Raw genomic sequence first — 19,890 nt, forward strand, 5'->3', positions numbered from 1 at the left:
TGTTGGAATTTCCTGCAGATGTTTCATGTGATTAAATGTAGAGCTTCTATACTGTAAAAAGTAGCAAATGCATATACTGATGATGTATTAATTACAGAATAGGTGTCAATTCATCTGGTAAGTGGCTACTCAAGTAAAGGTTCTTATTTCAGCAGAATATACAACTTCACTCAATTTGTAGGTTAAATCTAATTTATTTTAAGCAAATGCTCAAAAGCTGGGATCATTGCGCTCCGCAGCACAACTGTAAGTTAAGCAGAGTTGCCACTGTTGAGCCTGAGATAATATCACACTTACCTGGCCAATCAGCTGAGCCCAGCGTGAGCAGCACACAGCCACATTTTGGCCATCTGTCTAGTGCGTGCCTTTGGGATCCTGCATGCTTGCTCCTGACTTGTGTTGCTGCTCCAGACTTCATTAGCGGTCCTGTATCTCACAGCACGCTCCCTCTTCGTTGCAGTCACGCCTGCTGCCCTAGCAGGGTGCAGTTAAGCTCACTTCTTCAGCTCTGTTAACAAAATTCTAGTTGTCATTTTTGCTAGGAAGGAAGCCAATCCTAATTTGTGGAATGGGCTAGTGTTTTCCTAATGGCTCCCTTCAGGGCTATATCTGTGAGAAACAGGCTATCTAGTGTCACCCCAATTGTCATATTTGATATGTCACTTCCTACCATCAGAAGAACCTTCAAAAGTAAGATGAAGCTCGTCTGATATTTGACATTTTAATCGTTCAACGTTATAGTTAAAAACAGCTCAAACACTGAATCTGTTGTTAAAATGAGACACTTACATTTGTAATTTTTACTATTGGCTAGTAGTCTACAACCCTTCAAAATCATAATTTGTAACCTGTGAGGTTGACGAAACCACAGAATTGCCAAGACTTTATACCACAATCAGAGTTAAAGAACCCTTATGAAAGTGCAGATAAGTACACTTTACATATACTTCAGTTAACTATACATCCCTAATATACTACAGCATACTAAGTGCACTTCTGTACTTTTTTTTTCAAACAGGAGATTATTTCTAGATTTCTAGAGATATAAAGCAATAACCCAGCACCTAAAAGCCAATCAAACCACCCCCTAATGATTAGTAGTATCAACAGCTGAAGAAGAAGAAGAAGAAGAAGAAGAAGAAGAAGAAGAAGAAGAAATCTGTTTTAAATATTAAACCTGCAATATTATAGACAACTACTAACAGTCAGGATAAATAACAACACAACCCGCTCACAAATGAAAATGAAAGTGGAACTACATTTAAAGCGCTTCTGTTGCCGAGTCGGATTCTTTTCCCGAGAGTCACCGAGAGGAGGTCGGATGGTACATATGAATCGCATGTCCCTGTATATTTTCTGTTATTTTAACTTATGCATAATCTTTTTCTTCTCATGCTGTTGTGACTTAATGCAGTGTAACAAAACCGACTTAATATATTAAATTGATATATTGGTCGAACGATGCGTTAAACATAACTACATGCACTGTCAACTTAATATTAAGCTATTTGAGATACGGGGCGAAGAGTGAGATGTTCTTTAAAAACCATTAATAAAAAAATACGTTGAACTTTAATACACATTCATTATGAAGCGAATAAGTGTTGCCAATTTAAAGACTTTCACACTTATCACCTGCTACTGATTATCACAAGCGTTGTACATAGAGTACTACTGAAGGTAGTTTTTAAACTTATGTGCTGTTGCCTAAATTGAGATTATTTGTATTACCTTGTATTTTTATTTTAGTTTCTCCCTTATTACTGTTTCAACTCAGTTTAAGTGAGATGTGAGCAAGACCTGGCACTGGGAGAATTATGATTAACCAAGTATTGTCATTTGTTTTCATTGCAGATTGGCTGGCTTCCTGGAAAGATTTACTTTGAAACAGTTTTTGGGTGTATAGTGTCAATGAAGTAGACATGATTTGTGTGCGGGCAGGGCTGTATATTGGAGCTGCCTCTGACCTCAAGGATGGTCAGGAATTAGCCAGTGCTGGCATCACACACATCCTCTCAGTGGATTCAGAGGAACCAGACCTGCAGGGATCTTTCCAGAGGAAGTTTGTCTGTGCCCTGGATGATCCCTGCACCGATCTGCTTAGTTCACTGGATGCTTGTGTCCAGTTTATCTCGGATGCGCTGGCCATAGGTTCTTCTGCGGTCCTGGTTCACTGGTAGGCATGCATTTAGCAATCATACCTGCTAATATTTATATATACGTTTTACCCTTGAAAGTGATATGCATCATATGTTTTCATTTCGCGAATTTGCAATGATGGGCTTCGGATACATGCCAGTGCCAATAGTTTTGAAACAAATAAAAAATATGTACATTTTAATCAAAATGTTGTCTTTTTGGCCATTCGGCTTATATTTAAACTGAGTTGTGATTTGAAAACTGCTTGATTAACTCGCTTATAGAATTCATAATCTTATTTAAAACTTTTTGATTGGAAACAGTGATTAAAAAGAGTTGTCCTTGGACTGTCCTGTAAGGCAAGCCCCGATTGTCTTAAATTAACAAAGCAACCAATTGCTATCACTTTCCTAATATGAAACTTAAGTGATTAGAGATGTTACTGAGATTGCAAAAAGAAGAAAAGACTTATGGGTGTCCTGTAAGACACACACGTGTAATTGTGGTGCATATCCACTCACTTATACTAAGTGAAACTATGTATCTATGTTGTGTTAGTCATGCAGGATGTAGCCGGAGTGCTGCAGTGGTGACTGCATACTTGATGAAATCTGACAAATTGAGTCTGATGAAGGCTAATACTATTCTCCAGGAAATCAAGCCTGATGTCAGGTTAGTAATGGCATTGCATATTATTTAGATGTGTGTAAAAAAGTTAACGCAAAAATGCAGATTGTATAGCCTTGTTTTGCCAGTTTTTATCATATTATAACTTTTATTGAAGTTGAATCATATTTTAAACACTAATATCATTTGAATGTGTAAAATGTCTTGATTACAAAATAATTACAATGCACTTTTCCATTTTAGAATCAATGAGGGGTTTCTGAACCAACTGGAATTGTATGAGTCAATGGGCTGTGAGGTGGATGTCACCAGCCCTGTGTATAAGCAGTACAGATTGCAAAAGGTCACAGAGAAATATCCAGGTAATTACTCCAATAATCAGATACTATTCATTTTAAATAGTGTTGGCCTCAAGTATGAATCTGTGGTACAGCAGCTGTTGTAGCAGTGCATATATGCAGTAGGAGTTGTACTTCAGTCTTTTTTTAAATAACTAATATAAATAAGTTGGTCATTTTCCTATGAGGAAGGCACAACCCTGCCATATCCTTCAAATATTTCTTAATCTCTTCTCTTCAGAGCTTCAGAGTGTTCCAAAGGAAGTGTTCGCTGCTGATCCATCCTCCAGCGGACAGACACACGACAGCGACCCCGTCTACAGATGCAGGAAGTGTAGGTGTGTGGAGACAATCATATTTTTCAATAATGCTACCATGGCAGATTATTTATTTTATTGAAAGTTAAATCAAATGACACTTGTATAAATTGAGAAATCGATCCAAAAGTTATTTAAAATAAAGCTATTGTGCAAAAAACATCAGGGCATTACTTAAAATAATGAGTTGCCTGATCACAACAAGGGTTGTGTATTATTGGCTTTATCTTGCATATGCACCATGTACAAACATTTCCTGTTAACGGATATCGCTAGAGAGCGATCTGCTGCAATAGCACGTTGAGAATGATGAATGATTTAAGCTGTTCATTTTGTATTTGTTTTTAATCCTCTCTCCAGGCGGACCTTGTTTCGCTGTTCTAGCATTATGAATCACAATGCTGGAACTGGTCCAGCAGCCTTTACCCATAAAAAAATAGGTTGGGCCCAAACAGCTCCTGCAGCTCAGGATCAAAACCAGTGTACGTCACATTTTATTGAGCCAGTGCAATGGATGGAGCAGGCGCTGCTCGGAGTGCTGGATGGGCAGGTATCAGAGTTGGCTTTTCTAATACTGATTTTTCTCTCGCATATTTAACCGTATGGTCTTCACTGGTTGTAAGTCACTTTCTCAGTCTAATAGTAATACTATTAGACTACATAACTACATTAAAAAGTGAAATGTTCAATTATTATGTTCTATTGCCATATTCACAATTTGGATCTTATGATTTGCCCACTAATGGAACCCATTTAACCATGTCTTCCCCAGTGGCTGATGGGAAATGTTGTACCCTTCATTTGAGAAATGCTTTTGTTTTTTGTGCAGCTCTTGTGCCCAAAATGCAACTCGAAGCTGGGCTCATTCAATTGGTATGGAGAACAGTGTTCATGTGGCCGGTGGGTGACCCCTGCTTTTCAAATTCACAAGAACCGAGTGGACGAGATCAAGCATATTCACGTACCTGGGCTTCGATCAGGACACAGCTAGTTGGAGGGGAGATCGCTCTTCTGTTTAACAAATACACTTTCACAGCTGGCATGTTTCTTATTTGGAGACCAAATCATATCTTCTTACAGCAGTTTTTTAAGGAACGTGGAACATCAACAGACAATCTGCAAGCCTTTTAGCCAAACCACCAAAGCTGTCGACACCCCTGCCATGATGTTGTTTTATTGCCTTTATTATTGTATTATGAAACCCCATTCCGATATCTTGAAATAAAAATGAAAGAAAGCTATGACTTTTGTCGTTACTTAGAAGCCAGTAGTTAGTAGTTTATTTCTTGTTTCCTTTTACAATACTTTTAAGCTGCCATCTTCCTTTGCCTTTTCCTTATTGCGCTCATAATTGAATATGATAAAACTAAGGGTTACATGTAAAAACATCTTGGTTATTCTTGTGGCTATTTACATTGTATGATTAATAATAATTATAATTCTTAAATACATGTATAGTAATTTAAGTTACTTACTATCATGAACATCAATATACCTGTGGCACACTTATTTTTACATCCTATTACTAATGCATACTACTAACCTACATAGTTTGTAATTAAATTAGTAATAGTACAATCACTGATATTAGCCTGTATACGTCCATAAATATAATTCATATTCAGTAATATATCATGCAAAATGTACTGTCACCTGCAAAAAGGGCTATAGACCACATCAAAACTCGAACCTACCCGCGAATCACATAGTACATATCTGTACATCGCGGGTTTATGTATGGTTAAAAGCTACTTTATACTATTTATAAATGAAAACACGATAACGTACAGCTTCGTAATGTGCGATACGCCGGTGGGTCAAAGTTGATGATTTGGTTCAGCCCAAAGTATCTTCGGACGTAGGAAACGTGCTAGCTACATGTGTGTACTCTGGGCAGTTTGTCCTTTCCCGGCCCCCATAGTGCGAGTTTGTTAAAGTACTACAAGACAGACGTGTATTTACCTCAGAAACCGGAAATCCAGTGTGACATACAGAGATATGATACAATACATTTAATATTACACATCTGAAGAAAAGCCACGTGTATTTTTACATTTTTTCGTAACTAATGTATCCTAGAAAGAATGGCGACAGGTTTAATGTTAGACTTAGAGACTCAGGCTTGCCTGAATCAACGAAATACCATCATGAACAGCGATATGTACATTGACCAGGATGGCGAGTGGGGTAAGTCAAGTGTGTTAATATAACTTATTCACCACGATATCTTAATATATGCTCCTTAAAGTCGTCAGCTTTATATACTGAATATGGAGATATGGAGTTTAAGTTTTGTAGTGTAAAATGTTACTGAGGTGTAAACTGACGTGATGTAACAGCAGTTCGAGCTCGATAAGTATTCCACTGAAAAGCGGTTTCTTTTAACATGAAGACATTATATGAAGATAAAAATAATAATGTGGCTAAATTATGCTGTAATATTAAATTAGCAATGAAATGACTGGGCATTTTGATCTGGGCCAGGTCCCCAGTACATGTAGGATTTTGGGATAGTTAGGGTTGCTTTCCACCTGACTTGCTGAATCGTGTGTATTCAGGAGGGTTGAAGGCTGTTGTGGTTCAGGCCGTTGTTCAAACCTAAAAATGGTGTACATGATGTAATACAGTTATTTATGGTGGCAAGTCTTGCCTTTCAGGACTGCAATAGCCTACAGTATCAAGGTTAAAAATAAGACATGGATGTTTAAGAATAATTTCACAATAAAAAATGGAAAATCCAAATGTAGAAACTTTGCCCGAGCTAAAGTTTAATAGGAAATATGCATTTAGGTTGTTTACAGCTAATTTATTGGAAATGTCACATTGTTTAAAGCTGTGGTTTTACCTAATCCTGCTGAAACAGAATAAAAAAATACATTACTTAACATCCAATTGTCTGATTATTATAAAACCAGATGTATGTCCAGCATTTGTGTTTAATGTATTCAAATTTATTTATTTATTTCAAGCTACAGACATTCGTGACTGAAATGGAATAATTTACACTTTTTGTGTTCATTGTATGTTTTATGCTACAGATCTTAACCTCTTTGATGAACTGGCTGATTTTGGAGATGCTGATGACCTTTTGCAGGCCTTGGGAAATGGTCCCTATGTGAGTACAGGACTGTGTGCCATGTGCAGAAGTGTGTTTTACATTTTTTCTTCTTTTCATTAGTTTTTATAATATACATAAGATATCTTAGGGTGGTGTTGGACCTCACCCCACAACAATAAAGACCTATGTGTTAGGCTACTGTGGGGTTTTGAGGGTCCAGCTCTGGTCCAGAATAAGCAAACAATACATTCATAGTCATACTTTAATTTGTTTTCCATATGTACAATTATGTAAATATTTGAATGATCATGATTTAGATTTTCCTCACAATGTGTTGGCATGATTGTATTAATGCTCATTTTTGGAGCTCCTTAAAGAAGCTGGAATTGTTTCAATCTGTTCAATATGTTGATTACTTTTTCAAGACTTGCATTTGATAGTCTGTTTCTCTTCACAAAGTGTCCTCTATGTATGAATCATTGATAAAGGCTTGTCTTCCTCTTCAGGCCGGCGAGGCCACAGATCTTGACTTTGACATCGATATGAATTCCTGGCACTCGGACACCTGGGCAGACACCAGCAGCAGCTGCACAGGTAACTAGAGCTCAACTGTTTCTAGTTGTGTGAATTATTTCACAGGGCTGCTCCACCTGACTCCCCACAGCTGCGTCATGCACCTGGGTTGAGCTTGTGGGAACACATCTGGTCCATTGTCCTAATCCTTGTACAACTGCTTGTAACTTCTGTAGTAAGGTTGGCAGTAATATAACACCACTATACTCTTGCTTACAGATACATGAATTAAAACAGGCCATTTTACCAAATACTCCCATTACAGATGCGCTTAAATAAGGTGCTGTCTGCATAGCACATGTATTGATTTTTATTTTCTAAATTAAATGCTTTGGTCAAGGGAATAGTGAAGCAATGTGGTTAATTTCTCATCTTCTCTTTGTAGATCTGACTGTAGACTCTCTCTCCCCAAACCCTACAATCAGTTCAGTCTCCTCTCCTGGCTCTGTAGATTCACCTTCACACTACTCTCTTCCTGTAAGTCTGATTTGCATTTTGATTCAAAGTAATGCATTTTTAATGTTATGCACAATTATGATGCATGGTCTAGCTTTGTGGGATATACCAGGAATGAGCAGAGAGGCAGGTTGTTTTCCAGGAATTGCTTTTCCATTCCAGCTGCTTCTATGATACCTAAAAAGGACAATAAAAAATGGATCACATTTTAACACACCATCAAGCTATCTTATCACTTTGCAAGGCCAGCCAATACTATAAGATATGACAGCCATATTTATTCTATCCCAGGGGCTATTACTGTTACTTTTGACCCCACAACACAACTGTGCTGCTTAAGTTTAAGACTTTTATTTTTATATTTCTTAACCTTTTAACATACTCTTCTAAACAAAATTAAATCCCACTGCTGCATACTATTCTTACCCGGCCAAGGATTTCTGCTTGTGTGGGAAAACATTGCATCAATGTGCATGATAGGTGCTGGAAACAATTTTACTTCAGGGAAAAAAGCTTATGTGTCATTCTTTCATCTTCTTCAGGAGGAATTGGACATCAATCCACAGTCCCAGCCATCTCCTGTGTCTGTCTGCTCTGACATAAGCTGCTCCTCTGACAGAGCAGTTGACAAGAAACCCCAGAAAAGGACAGGCCAGACCACCAGAGGTATCTGACACAATTATGATGCAGTTTGATGTAATCTGAGTAACTGGTTATACGTGAACCTTTATTGAAATTTGAGGAAGTGTGAAGATTGAGACGTGCAAACCAGTGTAAACACTAGACTTCAGGAGAAAAACTGGAAGCAAATTAATGAAAACAACATCAAAGCTAACCAGTTTTTGCCTATTTTAATAAAGGCATGTGAATCACATGGTCAGTATTTGTTTATTGAGTATCATTTCAGACAAAAAAATAATCGGTTTAGTGTTAGTAAGGGTCATACTTTCATTTTTTACATTTACAGGTAAATCATTGCAGCCTTTGAAACGCCCTTTTCAGCTGACGCCCAAGGTTTCCATTCAACCCAAGCCTGTTATCACTGCAGTTCCCATCACCCACTCCACAGCCAACACCATAATAATCCAGCCCGTGCAGACAGTGCTCCCCGTGTCCAAACCAGCACCTGTGACTATCCAACCAGCACTCTCTGGTGGTAAGAACTTAAACTCAAAGTCTTTTACCCTTCATCACCTGTCTCCACCTGCCTCTTGATTTATTTATTTATGTTTTCTTAGCACAGCTCAATAACCATCAGCTTATTTGCCTGTTTTTGATTTTGCACAAACTCTCCAGTACTTTGCCCTCACTAAGCCACTGTATTCATGGCTTTATGTATCTCAAGGTGCATTTTATCTTTGCGTGCATTTGACTTTTTTTGTTAAAGCTGCCATGCTATGTTATGTTACCCATGTGAAAACAAAAATAGGTAAACTTTTATCCTCCTGTTTTATAATTTCTTCCTAATTTGTATAGATTTTCTTTTGTAATTTCACTTTACTTATTGATGTTTTTGTTGAGTTTGATGATGTTGTTGATGGAATTGATGATGATGTTGAAGAATTTGATGACTTTGATAACAATGAGTTATGGCTGATGACTGATGTCATTGATGTTGACGACATTGACTTTGATGACATTTGATTGCATTGGCGTTGTTGATGACATTGACGTTGATGACTTAGACTTTGATGGCGTTGTTGATGGCGACGATGATTTAGGCTAACGATGACATAATTCTACTGAGTTATGTTACCCAAAGTAAAAAATAGTTTTTTCCTCTGTGTTTTATAATTTTATAACTTGAATTGCATTTTTTTGTAATTTCACTTTGCAATACATAGAGAATTTGAACATTCCCAAACATTAAAAAAACAACAACAACAATTAAAAACCATCAGCTGCTTCAAGCAAATTAAGCTTAATCTGCATTTGTTGTCCAGCAGGTGTCGCCAAACATCTGTCTGCCATTTAGAGTCGTACCTAACGGTGTGCGTTTCTGTAGACAAGCTATTTTTTTATTTATTCAAATTTGCTAATGATTAAAAATAATGCAGAATAAAGTAGAATATATTTATTATCTTTTATTTAAAAATATTTCATTGTAACTAAACACATAAGGTAAATGGCCACCCTGGTGTCCATTTCTGACATTCATTGAGGTGCTTTTATTGTCTAAATGAAAGGTATTGTTCTTGTGTGTGTCTTAATATCCTACAACATTCCCCTGAAACCCAGCAGGGTTTGGCTGTCCTCCAAGAATCTCCTTTGGGAACCAATGTTCAGAGAATTCAGCTCAGCACTGGGGTGGATGCACTGACTTCGTAATAGTGGTTCTCTTGGAATATTAATAAGGAAAAATTTCCAGGGGGAATGCTTTTGGTGTACATAATTTGTCCTAATTTGTAAATCTGTAAATCTGTAAATCTGACCTGTTACATGCCATTACAACACTGTAGAATTGCCCTTGTAGAGCTGATCGTGTAAGTAGTCTTAATGTTCTACTATGTTTGGATATACAGGTTTCATTGGCTAGACATCGCAAGATTCTTGAGCAGGAGTTTTATGATCCATTATTGTGATTCTGCTCCTCACTTTAATCAATATTTGTTGCAGTTTGGTTGACTAAAACGATTAATAGGTTGAGTTTTGTGCGTAGCAGTCATCCCTTGGGCATTTAGAACCTCTCTGTTTGAACCTTCACTTTTTCAGACATAGTCTAAGCCTTTCTCAGTGAAATGGAACAATTTCTTTTAAACTTTTGGCCAAGTACAAGTCTGTCTTTTGTCTGCTTATTTAAGTGTTTTTCCTTCTGCACATGGCCCCGCTAGTTTCTTGCATAAAGAAGAATGGAGTATATTAGCACTAAAATGCAGTATCCACTGTTTTACTTGACTTTCATCCAGCATAAATACTGATGTTACCAATATTCTGTAGGATGGTCAGTATGTTTCGAGAAGGACTGGTTATGTAAGACTTTAAATGGGACACATGAGATTAGCAGCAGGAAAGGGAAGGATGAGAGACAATGATTTTGTGTCCTTGACTACACCCTTCTAAAATCAGCAAACAAACAGATGCATGCAATGACACCAAAGCCTTTAAAAGAGTCTGGGCTCCGGTGAACACACTGTGATTTTTTGTGTCTTTGGTACATATTTCCATACTGGGAGCAGAGTACAAATGTTACCTAGGGAATTCGGAGTTGACATTTTAGCAAATTTTGTATTACTGAATAAATCCTTCATGTACCCTGCTGCTAAATTAGTCAAATCATTATACCCTGCATCTTTGTAAAGGTGCTCTACTCACGCACATATCTTTTTTTTTAACAGCTGCTTGAAAGGGTTGAGTGAAGCCAAAGGGTTGGAAGCAAATAAAACTCAACTTGTTTTTCAAACTGAACTGACAGATATATAAGGCCTGGTGGGTTTATTGTAGTCTATTGCATTCCTTACAGCAATTACTGCCTGAGGTTTTTCCCAAGCTGATATATTCCATGCTGTGTCATTCCCCTCTGAAGAGGGTGGGAAAGGTGATTTACATCTGTGAGTGCAAATGGTGTTGATAGGCTGCAGTCGCAGGGCTGTTTCCTCGAGCCCAGCTGGAGGGGTACAATGTCTTTAGAGGGGCAGTTCCTACAAGGTGAGGTGGGCGATCTCTCTTGGATTAAAATTTTAACAACAATTTCACAAATCCAACTGCTGGTTTACTTCAGGATAGTCTGTTGGGTGAAACGTATTTGGAGGATATTGTGTATGCCAGAGATGAGTGGAACCGTGTAGACCTCTGGGATTTTCTGGGATTTCACCATGGCTTCTGTGGTTCTTTGTTTCCTTGACATTATATTCTGAGACACGTTTTCAGTGGGTGGGTGGCCATGAGTGCAGATTAAACTTTTTCAACTGTGACCCGCACATTAAGAGCTGTCAACTCTTCAACATTTTGAATGTCAAAAAAATATATATATATTTCTCTGGGGTGGTCTGCTTTAAAGACCCGACTTCCAAAAGTTTAATTCTGCAATGTGTGCAATTTTTAAGTAATCACATAGCTCTGTAGTATTTTTGTACACATCACAATAAATCGTATGAGATACAGTAGCTCTATAGGTGGTCCCATGATATTGGTCAATTTGCAACAACAAGTCTGTTAAATATCGGTGCAGCCCCTGTTTTCAGGGATGTGTGCACACTGCCAGCCTTCTCCTCTCCCGTCAGAAAGGAATCTTTGCTTTTAATACAACCAGCTTTCACAGCATGTTTTAACAAAGCTAGGCTCCCTCTTGCCCATCTGGGACATGACATACCATCGATTACCATGGGGACCCCAGTTTCCAGCATGGCAGCACTGTTTTGTTTTGTCGTCTAGCCTTGCTTTACATTCATACAAAGGAAAGAGGGATGTATTTATAACACAGAGTAGTAGAGTTCTTGGCCCAAGCTCAACTTAAATTGTTAATACATCAAGTACAGTGGATGCCGGGGGGAGGGGTGGGGGGGTATATGACGTGCATATATTGTTTCCTGGAAGACGTAGCTGATTCAGAAATATGCTTTTTTTTTTGTTAAGTGTACATATATTTAATTAAAAGCCTGTTTTAATGTAGTAAATGTTTATATAATTTGAACCAATTGATTTGAATCAATTTGGAACTAAACATTTTCCTTTTGTTTCTAGGACGACCAGTGATGCTGAGTCAGCCAACGCGGGTGGTGCAGCTGCAGAACCCATCAATAGTTCCTCCGCAGCCAGTACTAACACTGCCCGACAGGGTCCTCACAGTTCCCACTCGCCCTCCGGACAGGTGCACACCCACTGGGAATGGGACATTCTCCACAGTTGCCCATCCCGTTTTGGCCATTCCCATCCACAGCCCAGCTGGCGAGGATGATGTTTGCAGCTCGGTATGTGTCTGTATGTTTGTGTACAATTACCAAAATGTGTTCTGGGGAAGATCTGTGATGTAACATTCTGGCAAGGTGTTACTGTATGTTCAGTTTTGAATGTATGTCTCTGCCAGCAGACAAAGGCAGGATCATTTCAAAGTACGTCTGAAATAAGTAAATGGTAACACAACTGTCTTATAAAAATTCAGTGAACATCAATATAGATAATTCAGAGCAAGCTTATGGGGAAAAAATACAGCATTTATAAGTCAAATAAAATGGGGATCTGCTAGCCCCTAACCAAAGAAACTCATCTGGAATCGGTTTACCTTCGTAGGAAGTCCTGAAGCACGCCTGTGTTGAGAGCTTTGTAGTTTTGAGAACTGAATAAAAGAGGAACCCAGATGGAGTGTAGTACCATACCTAAAACCGTGAGCTCTAAAATGTAACAAATGCATTTTTATTTGTTCAATATGTTTGCATATACCTTAGTAGTTTAGTTTCTAAGAGATCTAATGTCCCACGTATGGTTGGCATTTCGTTTTTTTATACCGGTTATTGTACCTCAGTACCAACCAAACAGACGGGAAGCTGACTGTGCTGCCTAATGAGAAGTCATTGATTCTGAGCTTAATAGTGTTTGACAAACATTTCTTTGTAGAAAACTGTTTCAGATATCCTCAGAAAGGTTTTCAACGGGGCTGCCCGTTGATTCAGGAATGTTTTAGTTACAATCTCTCTCTGCTGTTAGATAATAATGTTACCTCATCATTTTTTCCAGTATTTAATACAGCGGAAACCAATGATTTCCTTCCCTGGGTGAAATGGTGAAATGTCTAGAAAAATATAGTTGTATTGCTGTTCAGGGTTATTTTTTTGTCAAGAGCACCCCACCTTGATAGTGGATAGTTTTATCAACCGCATGTCATTAATTGAGTGTCAGTTCATTAATACAACACATTCTATCTAAAGCATCATCGAGGCATGGTATGTTATTCCAAACAGCTGCACGAAACATGGTGAATCATTTTACATTTAGATTCCTTGAAGTCTTATTAGAATTTGCAATAAATTACCTGATTTGAAGGAGGTTTAGTTCACATCTGAACAGGGCTAGTTTGCATTATCTGAGTATTCACGCTGTGCCTGGTTTTACATTGCTGAATCTGCTTGTGTCCTGTGTTACTCTTAATAAACTTTGACTGCACATAAACAGCATCTGCTAAGGTTTCTGCAAGCTTACTGGGGGTTTCTAGGGAAAGTTAATTAGCCCAAAACAGCCCATTGGTCAATCATAGACCAAATCTGGTGCCAGATACATTTTCTTCCCACTTTCTCAACCATAGCTTTGAGAAGTATTATCAGAAGTTATTTGTTCCTGAAATAGGTGGCTAATGTGGAAGATGGCAATCTTGGAGAGGGAGGAAACTAAATAAAGTGTAAATAGCACAGCTGAATTGCCTGTATTGTTCATGTAAGAAGCTTGCTGTTGTTCAGTTCTGAAGGGGAATAATTTGGATTTTAAATGTTTTAGAGATTTTGGCCATGATAGGAAAACACCTAAAGTCCTATAAAGAAGCAAGCATTTCAGCTGCAGGTTTGGTTATTATCCCAAACTCAGATAGTGTAATAATGCAGAGTCCTTAATATCACAGATTTATATACTGAAGACAATCCACTCTGTGTGAGTGTCCTTGGCTCTGCTAACAGACCTGTTGTATAGAGGTCTAAAATTATCTTAGATTTCTGATGTAAATATTTGGCATATATAATCCTTTTGGCAGAGGCTTAAATGTATATTGATATATTAATGCATAGGATGTTGTTGGATGGTGAATGACATCGCTTTTGAAGAGAAAGAGACAGTTATTTGATGTAGGGGGAGGTGTCCTGATATTTTCTGGCCTGCTCTTCTTCAAAGAGCTCATTCCGACGCTGTGATGTAAGGACAGCTGCAGGGACTGATTCTTTAGTTGTGCTGGGAACATTTTCTTACATGCCTGGTACTTTTATTTATAATAACAACAGTGTAATTGCTTTGAAAAATAGTTTCTCAGGATTCAGCGAGGGGGTATTTCACTAGCAGTTACTTGCAAAGAAAGAAAGAAGAATATAAATAAATAAAAGCCCAGCAAAATTGTCGCCAGAACTGCTGTTTTTAAGAGTTTGTGGCTTTGTATGAAATTCCCAGACCTATTGCCTAATTACAGTCATTTCTGGGAAGGCACTACTCAATGAAATAGTATTTGGTGTATTTTATGCAATCCCTAACCTGTAGAGTTACAGAATAAAAAATAATAAAGAATGTAGTGTCAAAAGTCTGCTTTATCCTGTATTCCAGTTCTGGTAGATCTCAATTTCTAAGAGAAATGCCTGCCAGTATATTTATATTATATACTGAGACATTATTTCCTGTCTGTTATGTATGCTATGTCTCTTATGTCAATTTGCTGTCCATTTATCTATCTGATGATAGTAGGAGTAGAAACTGTAGGAGGAAAGTTTCCACAGGTTAATTTTCCATATCTAACATGAAACACAAAATATCAGCTCATTTGGAAGGAATTTATGTTTTGGTTTGATTTATGATTCTGAAAAAAATATTGCATGTGTATAAATTCTGTGACAGAAACTGAGTACTGAATATTCAAAGATAATCTTCCAACCTTTCGGTGAGTCAGATTGATATATTTCTCTTACAGTTTACAGCCATGTGTTCTGGTAGATACAAGATGATGAATAGGCTTAAAACAGCTGCTGTTTTGTCCGGTTCCAAAACATCCAGTATTGCTTTGGCAATTGCAAAAGTCTGTGAGACTCTTGGTCTGTAAAAAATTAAACCCACTAATAATTCTATCTATTGTAAAATGCACAGGCAGAAAAATATCTGTTTGTTAAAAGCAATCATTTTGGAACCTCCAAATATAGATGGTTGTTGTCGCCAATTTTAATTTGTCTGACTGCATCATAAATCACATTACACATCAGTGTATCACAAAGAGAGAGGAGATGCTTTGATGAAGACAGTGGAGGCATTTTAAGAACACTATTGTATTCTTTACAGCTGTCAGATGGATTCAATTTACCATTTGACATAGTTTACTTAGAAAGTAAACTTGGAGCAGAGTGCCAGGCACCTGCTTAGTGGAATGCAGCTGCAGAATTTATTGATGAAGGGTAATCCATCAAATGATTGTACAATTTCATTAATGTTCAACTTTATGTAGAATATATAAATATATATCTGAGGGGGATGAAATGCAGCAATCACTTACTCCAGCACTCAGAGTCATTAGGACTTGACTCCAGCTTGTAGACAGTGTCTTTCTGACGCAATGCCTGCAGTAGCATATTCAGTAGTAGTAGTGTTGTAAAGGGCGCAAGATTAGGAGCAGGTGGCTAAGGGACCCTATAGTTAGATTTAAGAAATAAAGGTTGGAATGAACTCCAGAATGTAATCAGGTCAGAGGTTTAACAATGTGTTAATGGACATGAGTGACTATATTTAATTGCATGCATGTTTCTAATAGATTCTGTTGTACTGTATAGTAAGCACAGTTTAGTGTGACTGTTGACACATTACTTTGAAGGAAGCCTAGACAAACCAAGCCGTCCAGGAGCTCGGCATGCAGACGCGGTTGATGGTATCTGCACTTCCCTGGAAAGTCTGCTGGGTATTACCAAATTGATCTTTTGTGCCTCAGATGGGTAGAATGGAAAAATCTAAGATTGAAAACAAAAACCCCAGCACACTTCAATATATTTCCTTCATGATGATAGTGTAGTAAATACGAAAATTGAAAAGGGTGACAGCAGATCACATTTTGTAACACTCCTATGGTCTAAAGCATTCAGTTTAGAAAATGTTGATGAATGAGGCTGGCATTGTTAAAAACAAACAAAACACACAAACCAACATAATTAAAACTGTGGCTTGAATGCATTTTCCCCCATCAGTTAACTAAAACAAACAGCTTTACCATGATTTTTGTTTTTTTACTGCTTACTTTTAATGTATTTCTGCTGACTCCAACTTCAGTGCTTTAGGCTTTAGAGTAGTGCAGGATGTTTTTATAATAATTGTGCAAGGTACCACTTTTGGGATGTGGGTACAGAAAGCAGCCTTCATTTGGTAACTATACAGTCATCGTGTTCCCAGGACCTTACAGTGGCAGTGGTCCCAGACTAAATGGTTTCTTAGGAGACCGATTATAACATTGTGGTTGGAATCCAAATAACTTTATAGCAAGAGCTATTAGAATTCTGAAACTCCTATTACCAAATCTCCCCCTTCTAAGCTTTGTAAAATTAGATACCACAGATTGTAACAGTTGATAAAGCAGACAAATGGAGATAGGATCCACACTGCAGTCCTTTGTTTCAATACTCAGATGCCTTTTACTATGGAATGTACCAATTTGCATAAATAGGGTGGTCTCATTTTTCAAGATAATAGTGAAGTACCTTTTTAAACATAAATACTAAGTGCTTTTTATTTTCTCCAAATGTACAATTCTAATTAAACTGCCTTTGTCAAATGCATCTTTTAAATGTGCTGAATATGCCTTTGTCATAGGAGAATAGTCTAAAACTAACCAGAGCTAAAAATATTATATTTAATACCCATAAGACCTTTGGTATTTTATTACTTGCGTAGTCAGTTATGAGTGGATATTTCAAAAATATATTAAACCTTGGTCCAAAAGCAGGATCTAACCTCTTCAAATTAAATAATACTATTAAATATGATATTTTAATAAAAGCTCTGCATTTGTAGAAAGGTAAAAAAAAATTGCATGTCAATAAAAAACAGATTAAATTGAGTAGTTTAGTAAATACACTAAATTGGTGTTTTCTGACATCTGAGTATGTAAAATGTCTTAAATAGAAATTACAATATTTCCATGCACCCTTCTTTCAATGCTCCATTTATAATTTTAAATACAATCTGAAAAATGGATTGAAATTCTTTCTGAGGGTAACAGTTCACTTTGATATTCTGTTTATAGCTTTCCTGCACTTCAGCTCTGAAAAAGGTCTTTTTTGGTGAACAATAAAAATCTGTTCATTTTTTCTTTGTTTTATTGCACATCACCATTATTTTTTGTTTGTTTGTTTGTTTTAGTTTTTACATTTAATTGTGCATCTTAGAATAGTAATATAAGTGGAGTGGAACTGTAATTGATGAACCCAGATAATAGCTTTTTTCTGTTTTGTTTTTGAAGTATTTAATTGTTTTATCTTTTTTAGCAGTGGTTAGTGCCAAATTTTCATTTTTGGTTTGGAATCTCTAGTGCTTTCCAGAAATCACAGTTACAGGAAAAGGGCGCACTTGCCAGAGGAAAAGCGCCATTTTCCTGCTGCGTTACACAGAACAAACCTTCATTAATCCCACAAAGGTCTCCGTGTATAATTGCATCTCGAACGACTGGCTAATGACCTGAAACTATTGAACTAGACCTTCAAAAAGTGTCCATGCTCTGCTCTTGTTTTATTTTTTCTGGTCCAAGTTGACATACGGTATACACATGCTGTTTGTGCTGAGTTGTTCCCCCAATCCCTTTTCTTCAGAAGATCCTGAACATTCATGTCATTCTGAAATGTTAGACCAGCAACTTTCCTTAAAATGACACTTCCAATTCTAGGTTAGCTTTTAGATTAAGTGCAGCCATTGGTATTTGGCAGCTTTCCGGTCCATTGTATTGCATACTGTAGCAGTGGAACGTAAACAATTTAAAGCAGTATGACTTTTTATTGTTATTACTTAAAGCAAGGGTGAAATGCCAGCACTTGTAAAACAAACAAAAACAAATTGTAACTGTACAGTTAAGCAACCGTTTGGGGGGGAAAAAAGGTCATATGGTTATTTTGTGTGAAGGATTTTGACACATGCTGGAGTCATTAATATTTTTTTCACATTTGCTGCCCATTTATGAGCTTATGCCTGAATGTCATTTTTTCCATTTCAACTTAATGTGCTACAACACCTGTTATGGAGGTGCAGCAAAGCTAAGACAGTTAGAAGGCCTGCAGCTGGAGTATATGGTGCTGAAATCCTAAAGACTGTTTTGGATCAGATTCTTCCCGAGTTCAGTCAAGCTCTTCATTCAGGCATCATAGAACTGTGTCTGGCAACGGCAAAGACATACAAGAAGACAAATGCCCCTCAAGATGTGCTATGTTCATGCTTATAAAATGAGCTGTTCTAAAAATGAAACGCAATAAATGAAATTTGATGCCTATGCCGTTCATTTTTCTAGAATGTATGTTTATTTTAACAAGTCTTGCAAAAATGATTCATAATGGTTGTTCCCATTTCTGTGGTACAGATGTTGGGAAAATCAAAACATACAAAGCCATTTTCAAAGAGAATTGTCAAGAGACGTACAGGATTGATTTTGTGGCGTATGCTAATTTGCTTTTCGTAACTTTCCTTTATTATTTTCTATCATCAAAAAAATGGCATACGAAGGTGTACAATAAATGCTTAAAGCCCACCTCATATTATTAAACGTTGAAATCTATTCAGTGTACATGAATATTAGTAAAACTACTCTTCAGAAGCCACAATGCAATTATTTTTTGTCAAGAACAGTTTCATTGTGTTTTTTCCAGACAAACGTAATGAGAAGACAGCAGCGAATGATCAAAAACCGCGAGTCTGCGTCATTGTCACGGAAAAAGAAGAAAGAGTATCTGCTGACTCTGGAAGCCAGGCTGAAGGTGGCGCTGTCTGAGAATGAAAAGCTAAAGAATGAGAATGGCTCCTTGAAGAAACAGCTGGAAGGGCTTGTGTCAGAGGTGAGAGAGAGAGAGACAGACTCCTTTTAACAAGAAAACCAGACTGTATACTATTACGTTTTTGAAAGCGAAGGGGTCAGTTACAGATATCGTTGATAACTTGGGGGTAATACAATTAAAATGTAACACTCATGCTAGGATTACGATTAAGAGTTGGGTTAGACCTTAGGGTAGCATCAAAGATAATGGATGAGTAGGGCTTAAGCCTAAGCTTAGGTTAAAGTTTATTTAGACGTATTAAATGTGTTTATTGTCGAGATATCTTTGATTTTGTGCTATAATATATAGTTTTGGCACAACATTCGCATAGTATGACATTTTAGTGTTTTTTTTGTTTTGTTTTTTAAGAATCAAAGCTAACATTTTATCTATTTATTCATGCCTAGAATAAGGTTCTTAAAGTGACGGCGCCTAAAAGAAGAGCTGTATGTGTGATGGTGGTCCTGGCTTTTGTTATGTTGAATAGTGGTCCAATGAGGTAAGCATTTATGTTAATATATTATAATCCCCTGTAATCAATGAGCTCTCTGACTGAACAGACCCTCCTGTGGTTTCACCAGGGGCACAGCAGAGAAGGCAGCAAATCCTACTGAAACCTGAACGTTGAGCTGTTTGGGGAAATTGAGTGTGATGTAGATCATTCCTCTCAAGTGACTAATTAGGATTTGTTTTCATAAGAAGGTATTCCAGTG

At 37.3% G+C, this 19,890-nt stretch overlaps 2 protein-coding genes across 4 annotated transcripts in view; both read left to right on the plus strand.

The window, feature by feature from the left end:
• Window positions 1–1,237: 1,237 nt before the first annotated feature.
• Window positions 1,238–4,662, plus strand: dusp12 (dual specificity phosphatase 12). 3 transcript variants are annotated; one of them, XM_066692329.1, is made up of 7 exons: window positions 1,238–1,324; window positions 1,855–2,176; window positions 2,698–2,811; window positions 3,010–3,128; window positions 3,346–3,442; window positions 3,782–3,971; window positions 4,251–4,662. In XM_066692329.1, the coding sequence occupies exons 2-7, from the start codon at window positions 1,923–1,925 to the stop codon at window positions 4,410–4,412; spliced, it is 936 nt and encodes a 311-aa protein (XP_066548426.1). In that variant the 5' UTR covers window positions 1,238–1,324; window positions 1,855–1,922; the 3' UTR covers window positions 4,413–4,662. The 3 variants fall into 3 exon arrangements, with proteins under 3 accessions (XP_066548426.1, XP_066548427.1, XP_066548428.1); XM_066692330.1 differs by having other exon boundaries at window positions 1,286–1,316; XM_066692331.1 differs by lacking the exon at window positions 1,238–1,324 and adding an exon at window positions 1,454–1,680.
• A 694-nt stretch (window positions 4,663–5,356) lies between these two features.
• atf6 (activating transcription factor 6) overlaps window positions 5,357–19,890 on the plus strand; it is a 40,863-nt gene continuing 26,329 nt past the window's right edge. The window contains exons 1-9 of the mRNA XM_066692011.1: window positions 5,357–5,608; window positions 6,460–6,536; window positions 6,986–7,073; window positions 7,438–7,529; window positions 8,051–8,174; window positions 8,476–8,664; window positions 12,189–12,415; window positions 19,013–19,198; window positions 19,585–19,676. Of these exons, the coding sequence (XP_066548108.1) occupies window positions 5,506–5,608; window positions 6,460–6,536; window positions 6,986–7,073; window positions 7,438–7,529; window positions 8,051–8,174; window positions 8,476–8,664; window positions 12,189–12,415; window positions 19,013–19,198; window positions 19,585–19,676 (1,178 nt within the window). The 5' untranslated portion in view covers window positions 5,357–5,505. The remainder of the gene's footprint in view (window positions 5,609–6,459; window positions 6,537–6,985; window positions 7,074–7,437; window positions 7,530–8,050; window positions 8,175–8,475; window positions 8,665–12,188; window positions 12,416–19,012; window positions 19,199–19,584; window positions 19,677–19,890) is intronic.

Source organism: Amia ocellicauda, chromosome 19, assembly GCF_036373705.1.
Source record: "Amia ocellicauda isolate fAmiCal2 chromosome 19, fAmiCal2.hap1, whole genome shotgun sequence".
In the NCBI taxonomy this organism is placed as follows: Eukaryota; Metazoa; Chordata; class Actinopteri; order Amiiformes; family Amiidae; genus Amia; species Amia ocellicauda.

What these genes read in the sequence shown, in the direction of transcription:
- dusp12 (XM_066692329.1), top strand. Translation starts at nt 1,923, where the DNA reads ATGATTTGTGTGCGGGCAGGGCTGTATATTGGAGCTGCCTCTGACCTC. An exon ending in TCTGCGGTCCTGGTTCACTG is followed by an intron (nt 2,177 to 2,697) that starts GTAGGCATGCAT and finishes ATGTTGTGTTAG; the next exon opens with TCATGCAGGATGTAGCCGGA. An exon ending in TCGGAGTGCTGGATGGGCAG is followed by an intron (nt 3,972 to 4,250) that starts GTATCAGAGTTG and finishes TTTTTTGTGCAG; the next exon opens with CTCTTGTGCCCAAAATGCAA.